Raw genomic sequence first — 8952 nt, 5'->3', positions numbered from 1 at the left:
ATAAAATATAATTAATGAAGTATTGTTTACTAAAAAATATCGAAATTTACATATTTGTTTAGTATACAAACAAATTTATAAAGAAATTCAGTTAATGTCTTGTCAAAAATGAACTGTCAATTTCATAAATGGCGGATTTACCTAAATGCGAAAGAACGCCAGTTGTATTTAATTTAATGTAATGAAATAATTTTAGATTTTTATTAAAAGTTTAATAATTTTAATTCAGTAGTATTTTAATATAACTTATAGTACAATGTCTCGTTCCGTGCGTGCCGAAACTAGGAACCGTGTGAAAGATGATATCAAAAGAGTCATGCAAGCTGTTGAAAAAGTTCGCCATTGGTAAGCTACACATCTTCATTTGATAAAAATATAATATAATAACGTATTGACATATAAAGGTTAAATTATATATTAAACCGAATTGTAGGGAGAAAAAATGGGTGACTATTGGGGAAACAACCATGAAGATATACAAATGGGTGCCGATATCCACGAATGAACAGAAGAAGAAACATGCAGCGAAACGAGAAAATAAAGAGAATACACTAACACCCAAAAAAATGCACGACTCTTCTAATTCCAATTTCGGAATGGCAGAGGACTCGAATACATGTAAGTTTCATTCATAATTTTTTTTTTTTAATGTATAGCATCTGTATTGACCCTTACTCTGAAATATTCTTTAAGAAATTATTTATTTTTATAGTAATGAAATTACAAATAGTTTTTTTATTTATTCAATAACCTTTAATATTATACACAATTTTCAGTGTTGTTTTAAATACTTTTTTCACTGCGTCAAAATTAACTTATAATTTACAGAATTATTATAAGAATTGAGAAAGAGTTGTTCAATTTTAAAAACTTTAAAACGATTTTATTATCAAAAAGACAAAATTAAATTATTATTATTATAAAATAATTTCACTATGAATATTTATTATAAAAGAATTTCACTTTCATCTTTTACTTCCAGGTTTCTCAACAGTAAGTGATTCTCAGGGCCCCACAGACTTCACCTCGACGCACATGAACTTTTCTGAAGACTCCAATTCACAGAGCAGTGGTACCACAACACCCGCCAAAAGATTAAAAACAGACTGAGGTATGACCAAAAGTTAAAATTTTTGGTTTCCAAATATATAGACTTTATACAAAGCAAAGGACATAAACATAATGAAAATGTGAGCTGTGTGTCAGTGTTAGTGATGTGCTAATAAATATAAATGCATATATGACCTTAATTTTATGTAGTTTTCACAGACATTATTATTAATTGTAATATATGAGTATATTTTATGTGAAGACAGTGTTCAGAATATACTTTTTGAACTGATATCTTTGTTATTTGCATTTAATAAACCAGTTTGTGTACATTTCTTTAAATTATAATATGTATATGTGAATTTATATAGTATTCCTTGTAACGGAGAACTCAACAGAGTGACAGATTAAATGTAGCCTATTCCAATGGCAGATGAAGTACAGATAAACAAACCTCCGATTCATATCTCAGCTAAATTACGCGCTAAAAATAGTTCTAGATTACCTAATATATCTTTATTTTTAATACAGCACACTTTTCAAAAGTAATCATGCCAACTTTTTAACATGCTCTTATTTTAAAAATCCATAATTAATACCATATCTCATTTAGATCTTGACCAATGATGTTATTATAATTCAAGGTGGTTCGTTATTTATCTTTATTGCTATTATTTGAATATGCTATATAGATATAACAAGATACTTTTTAACTGCCATATTCAAGTTTATAGCACTTATAATATATTAACACTTGATATTAAATAAAAAATTAGCCAAATCCAATAATGCCACATTTTGACTAGTTGCACTAGTTAGATATACAGTCAATATCTGTTATAATGACATTGAAGGGAATTGGTGATGCTTATTTTTTTATGAAGTGGTATTATTGAATGTGTAGGTCAAAGGTATTAATAGGCAAAATATATTCATGTATGAAATTAAATTATATATCGTTTATTTCAATCAAAAAATATACATATTAAGAAAGAACATTGTCATTTTTCTGTATGCATAAAATCTGTAATTTTAGTTTGTTTGGAACACTTCTGTCTTGTATACACATTTTGTAATTCACTTTGGAGTTTAATCAGTGTATCGTTATAATTTCCCTGCATGTGAAACTGTTCATTGAAAAGAACAATCTTGCATAATACACTAACAGCATTGAGACTATCATTCAAAGTTGGCACTGTAAATTGTTCTTCAGTTTGTCATTTTCTTCTTGAACTTCTCGTACAATATCATCTTCCGTAGTCAGTGCACAAATATCAAAAGAACTATTTACATCAATGAAGTTGTCCGCTTCAGTAGTAATTGTTTACAATACGGCTCAGCTGGTTGTTCTACGGATATAATTCTCCGAAAACTTTAGCCAAATGTGGTCGTTTAATGCGGTATTTCGTAGTAAGCAATGTCATAAAATGCAATATTTTTGATAAGACAGTTAAACAGCATTCAGCCAGGACCTTCGATTTTGGTCAATATAACCGATATGTTGTTCTAAATGATGTCGCCATTAACGGTTTTAACTGTAGGTAATTTGTATCACATAAATGCTGAGTAGATGATGTAATTTCTTTGTTTTCTTGTTTAGCTGAAGACAAATATTTTCAATCAAAAGACACATTAGCTAGGATACAATTTGTTACTCTGTCAAACGTTCTCTGATGCTCAAAACAAATGTGCTTAAATCAATAACTTTATAAAATATCTATCAGTATTTTATAATTATATATGAGTTTAAAATATATTAGTGCTTATACTTTAAAGGGGGTATATGAAGTGTACATAGTTATTAGATTATAATAGTTTGGGTTATCAATGAAATAAAACTATGATCATGCTTTTAGTTTATTTTATAACAAATACGTTCATTAACTAAATGATGTGTTGAAAATAACAAAGTACAGTTTTACAAGATATTAAATTATTCTAAAAAAAAATAAAAAATTGAAAATATATGTACAAGATGTTTTATTTGTTAACTTTAGCATATTATTAGAGGTAGCTGCGAATTCAAATAAATTCTTAAATTATTAACAAAATCAGTAAAAGACAGTGGTAATGTATGAATAAATAGATGAGTATAGATTGTATAAATGACTATTAGTAAATAAATATTCAAATATAATGCTGTATTGAAACCAAGATTATTAAATTTTAGATAGTCAATATTTTTGTGTTAAATTCATAATACTCATTAAATAAAAGGATCGTTTATAAATATGATTTTATGATAAACAGTGTAACTTACCATATTAAATAAATTAAAAAAAAAAAACACATTTTATTTTAATTATCACAGCTTTTTATTTACAGATTTTTTTTAATACTATATTACAAAATAATATCATACCCAAATGATATAGTGCATATATTAACTAAATAGGTACTTAAAGAACCCCTTATATAATATATATTGATTTAAAAAAACATTCTTAAGGCGGTATTAGGGGTGTGGTGTTAATGCACATTTTTATTATATTATAAAATTATGTTGATTAAATATAAGCTTAAGTTGACCATATCAATAAATACTGAAGTTGAATAGTTAATATTAAATGATATTACTTATAAAATGCACTTAGTGGGAAATGTTGGGTATACTAAATCAGAGTCACGAAGGTTTATTGAAAACCATTCGTCAGCTTGCAACTCCATTTCCTCGTCGAAATATTCGCGCCAACTACCAACTTTACCTAAAATACATAAGATTTTTTATTGAAGCTATAAAATAAAACAGTCACATATTACTGTTTCTTTTTTCATATTATTTATTTAGTAGTTAATTGAATGTAATTGAAATTATTTATAACTATAATTCTGAGTATTGTTATTTCGAAAATCGGCCTTAAACAAACCTTTTCGGATGAAAGTCTGATCGGTGTTGACAAAGTTAATTTTTTTGAGCAAAGAGTGATTAACAGCTTTGTTGTTCTTAAAATTATTGAAGCTCAGATGATCACAGATCTGCTGAACTTGTTCATTGGTAACCTTTTTTCCCAGAAACGAAGCAACCTTCCTAACAACTGCTGGAAGATTCTGTAATAATAAATATTTTAAGTCTATTAATATAACAGTAAAACTTTATGCTGAAATAATTCAGCGTTGTAATATGACAAAATCTATGCAGTGCAAGTTGAACAAGAATCCCTTAAATTAAAAGAATGTCTTTTGCCTCTGCCGATGAATAAATGCAAAATATCGTAAATTTTTGTGCAAACAATAATTGAACCATGATTATGCACTTAGATATAAGCACATATTCTGCTATTGCATACCCATGCATTTAAGACCAGCGTGGAGTGTTTTTGTAATTCATTAATCTCTATATGTGCTTAGTTACCTTTGCATATATAATCTTTCATATGTACAGGGTGTATTCTTATTATTTCGATCTTTTTTTATTTATCCGTATTATTGCGAAAGCGAGGCCTACTCAGCAGTAGACGTACATAACTTTATTTATACCTACAATGTAGATATATCCAAATTACATATACATTTCAAGAAATTTATTTATTCATTAAACTATCAAAAGAATCCTTTCAACGATTCTGTGTTTGTGTGTATAAATAGTCCCTTATTTATGTTTTTATACATTTTACTCTAAAATATCCATATATACAACTCTAGAAAATAAACTCTAAAAACTATTGTCTTTTTTCGCTTTAAATTTAATTCCTTGCAACTAGCGTATAGTTCCTGTTCCTCATTCCCATAACCTTTATTCTCATTTACAGCATTCTGCCATTTCAAAATTTCTTTAGATTCTTCGAGAATATTACTTACTATTTTTCTAATACTTTCGTGTCTCACCATTTCATTCCAATATAAATTAAACGATTTTTCTTCCATACATTTCTAAATTCTTATTTGCTTGATAATCTCAGATTTCTACATACATACGTAGGGTAAAGCCACCACACCAAAACAAAACAATCGTTTACATATGTAATGTTTTACTTTTGTAAAAAAAAACAATCGTTTAAATATGTAATGTTTTGACTTTACATATGTAAAGTTTTACTTTTTATTATTATTTTTTAAATATAAAATAAATAAATAAAACCTACTCTATATTAGCGCATTCGCAGAATTATTCCTTGCTGCGGTGGCGTTAATACTTAAGTACCCTCAGATTTAACTAGCACATTATAGTATTAATGTACATACGCTGTCTAATTTTGGAGGAGTATTGCTCGTTTTCTCCTTAATAGTTGGATGAATATGAAATAATTTTCCTTACCTCTTGCAATTCTTCGTAAAAAATAAATAGCATGTTAGGATGGTTTCTTTCATTCCACGCTTCTTTGACGTGTTCGAAGATAGGGGCATAATAATCTATATAAAAAAAAAAACAATCATACAATATTAAAATCATGTAATTTGGGTCAGTTTATTTACATAAATAATGTGGAGAAATAGATGATTGAGTTCATGAATGGTCTGGTTTTAGTTAATTTTATAAGGATTATAAGTACCTATGCATTTGTAACAGGTGTTTTTTTTTAGTGTCACGTGCGTGAAATGGCGTAAACCGAGTGATTGTCACGCCATTTTTCATGGCTCTAAATGTAATAGATATTATAGTTAATGTAGCATACCGTCGTCGATCGTGCTCTGAATTTTGTGTATGTTTTCCCAGAATAGCTCTATACTGATAACTTTTACAAACTCATGTTATTTTGTCACAATAGTTTCATATTTGTAAAATTAAAAACACAGTTCGTACTTACGTAAACCTTTCCTGAAATAATTCCAAAACGTTTTAAAGTTGTCTGGAGCGCCATGAATTTTATGCATCTTGCAGAAATGGTACACCGATACCACAACATCTCTCGGGTCACGGGCCACATACACAACTTTTGCTTTATCCAGCAAAGTAGGGGGTAGAAGTGATAATGGCAAATGGCTTTTGATGAACCGGGGAGACGGTACGTTCTCGACTTTTTCTACACCAGGCATGTTAGCGATCTTTACTATGTTCAGCTTTTCCTCGTCTTGTTTATTCTCTTCAAACATCTGTTTCTCAAGTTCCGGGTGGACTAACATTGAAAAGCTGAAAATTTGAATATTATTTAGTCGAGTTCTCGATTATCTTGTATATTTGTTAATATTTCAAACATGATTGTCATCATCGTAATTCATTCAACCTTTAAATTCGGATTTTAATTCGAAACGAAATTGAAACTTCTTATATTTAACTCTCTAGTAAATATGTATATATCAGTATAAGTTAAGGCTGGATCAATTTGGTATGAAAATATCATTTATATTATACTAAATATTCTATATAATGTACTTACTCTAAGAAGGGATATCTTAGCGCCAAGGGAGTATTTTTAGCTTTTTCAAAATCTAAATTGTTCTGTAGCAGCCAAATCATTTCTTGTGTCCATGTTGTACCTGTTAGTTTAATTTATCGTCGTTACAAAAAAAAAAAAACAGAAATAAAGTACCGATATAATAAGTAAATAAACTTTCTCCGTTTAAATACCTGATCTTGGAAATGTGTTGATGAATATGTCGTCTGGTTTCACTAACATGTTGTAAAAATCCGCCGCACATTCTTTGTATTTGTGAGGGAAAAAGTAACCTTTCGGTCCAACCCTCACAAAACCTGTTAACTCGCCTGCAAAAAGGAACTAGTCATTAAATTTTATGGCCTCATCCTACTCCGCGATCTATTATATATGTATATATATGTAATATATATATATATATATACATTTTCGGTAAATTTATAAAAAAATATAATTTGAGTTTGAGTATGATGCTTAGGAAATGTGTTATTTGTCGCACAATCAAGATTTGGATATGCGCGTGAAAATAGAACTTAAACGCTTCATGTAATTGAGTGGGACGACGACGATAACGTATCGGACAAGTAGGTTCTCATGGTGCTTTGTTGACCGATAATTGTTTCTTTAATCTCTTCTTTATAGCATGCTTATCATATAGCGCATGTATTCTCTTGTTCAATTTACCAACTTCGCAATAAGGTATTTTCGGTAGTGAAAAATAAGTTATGAAATTTGATAAAAATTAAGGTATATGTAGAATTATACTTAAATACTTCTATTGATTTTAAGTTATAAAAGCTCATTATTAATTTATTATATTGAAATTAAAAGTCGTAATTTTTAGTCTGTATATCACGTGACCTAAAACACGAGCCGCCATGGTGTGGCGTCAGATAGGCAAAAACTGTAATTTAAATATCATCTGGCACTTTGATAAACAACTTTCACGGAGTTTTAATGCTAGTCTTTGCACATAACACTCAACGACAGTGATTGTAATTCATTATTATCCCATACACCACCAAATATTTATAGCCGTTAACGTTGAATGATTGCCAGTCGTACATACACAACTGATGTTTATATCAGTGTGACGTCACCAAAATGTCTGACAGCGTTTTCGCGGGAATAGAAAAGGTTTAAAATTTAATTTAATTTTAAGGCAAGAAAACGTGTTTATTTTGCCGAAGTATATTTTTTTGTGGCTTTTTATTAGGAAAATCAACATTTTCAAGTATTTTTTCAAACATAGTACCATACCCTCTTCCGAAACACAATTTTTCCAAACTCAAATGACAAAAATCTTCTAAGCTGTTGATATTTCGATAGTTGCGAAGAAGAATAATTAATATAAATCAGATCGTGCCGAAGAAAGCACAATACCCATGCATAAACAGACTAAATGGCTTACGTTTTATCTTTCAGAATGTATATTGTTTACACTGAACTGAGGCGAAGCATAAATATGTTATAATAAAGAGAAGGAACTGGTGGGGCATTATAAGGAAAGTCTGTAGCTTATATGTTTATATGTTTACAAGTTTTCATTACTCTAAGAGCGGATGAAGATATGCTAAAATAAATTCTATACTATAATGTTTTAATATTTCTAGAAATAGGCATTCAGACTGGCATTTTTTTATAGTAAAAAGAAAAAAATATTTACTTCTCAAACGTATATTATCTTTGCTATGTTTTGCGAAGTTTTCGGTCATCAGGAATATACAGACTCATTAATTGACGAAATCGTCATGACTTAAAGTTTACTCATACGTATTACTTTTTGAAGTTGTTATACCCAAGCTGTAATCGGACCCACGTAGATACCAACAGGCACTACTTATTCACCAAAAACGTGTCCCTTCGACGTATGGCAGTTCCGGCATAACATGACAATGTGATGTAGTATGTATGTAACTACGATGTTTACCATACTTAGGTGTATATTTACTAATACCATTTTACGTTATTTAGAATAAGCACTAATGTGTGCTTTAGTCTTGATGAATCTTAATAAGTTGACTGTGGATGAAATAGTAATAAGTCATCCGTCGTCAGAATATGCAGCAGTTGTTAGTGTGATGCTGAAAAAACTATAGCGTATAGATGGAATCCCAATGCATTTTTGCTTGTTTTTTCTTCAATCTTTGATCTACAATTTCTGATGATATGTTTAAAATTACTTTACATAAAATTACCTGTATAATGCTTCATGAGTTCTTCTGCCAGCTTCGAATCCACATCTTCGATTTTGTGTGGAAACTCCTTACGTTGCTTAACCATTGTTTGTTGGAATATATACAATTTGTTATACAAATTGCATTGATTAATAGTATTTATACCATGTATTGCTATCAAAGTCGATAGTGTTATCATTTATCATGAACTTCATTTCAATTACCCGTAATATGTATCGAAATAAAAATCAAATTTCGGTGTCTGTGTGTGTCACCGCTTTGCAAGACGCTTATTTTTTTCTTTAATAAAAATTCCACACACATTTAGAGATCAATATTCATCTGTTTCTAATGATATTATTTCTGATCTCTTCTCGGTCGTGTTCAGTATTTCTTACAGACTACGAGATTTC

The 8952-nt window shown here is 29.2% G+C and overlaps 2 protein-coding genes across 2 annotated transcripts; one reads left to right on the top strand and one right to left on the bottom strand.

Annotated features, from left to right (window-relative positions):
- The first annotated feature begins 138 nt into the window (after positions 1-138).
- On the top strand, positions 139-1344 carry LOC125064937 (B-cell CLL/lymphoma 7 protein family member A). The gene is made up of 3 exons (XM_047672254.1): positions 139-345; positions 434-618; positions 983-1344. The coding sequence occupies exons 1-3, from the start codon at positions 257-259 to the stop codon at positions 1108-1110; spliced, it is 402 nt and encodes a 133-aa protein (XP_047528210.1). The 5' UTR covers positions 139-256; the 3' UTR covers positions 1111-1344.
- A 2064-nt stretch (positions 1345-3408) lies between these two features.
- On the bottom strand, positions 3409-8685 carry LOC125064637 (sulfotransferase 1A1-like). Its single transcript, XM_047671790.1, has 7 exons — positions 8561-8685; positions 6557-6691; positions 6366-6465; positions 5796-6118; positions 5306-5400; positions 3918-4098; positions 3409-3755 (listed from the first exon to the last, which is right to left on the bottom strand). Exons 1-7 carry the CDS (start codon positions 8643-8645, stop codon positions 3628-3630), a joined length of 1047 nt encoding a protein of 348 aa, XP_047527746.1. The 5' UTR covers positions 8646-8685; the 3' UTR covers positions 3409-3627.
- Between the last annotated feature and the right edge of the window lie 267 nt (positions 8686-8952).

This window comes from Vanessa atalanta, chromosome 6 (assembly GCF_905147765.1).
Source record: "Vanessa atalanta chromosome 6, ilVanAtal1.2, whole genome shotgun sequence".
Classification (NCBI taxonomy): Eukaryota; Metazoa; Arthropoda; class Insecta; order Lepidoptera; family Nymphalidae; genus Vanessa; species Vanessa atalanta.
The sequence above is the reverse complement of the archived record's forward strand: the minus strand, read 5'-3'. Positions and strand labels throughout refer to the sequence as shown.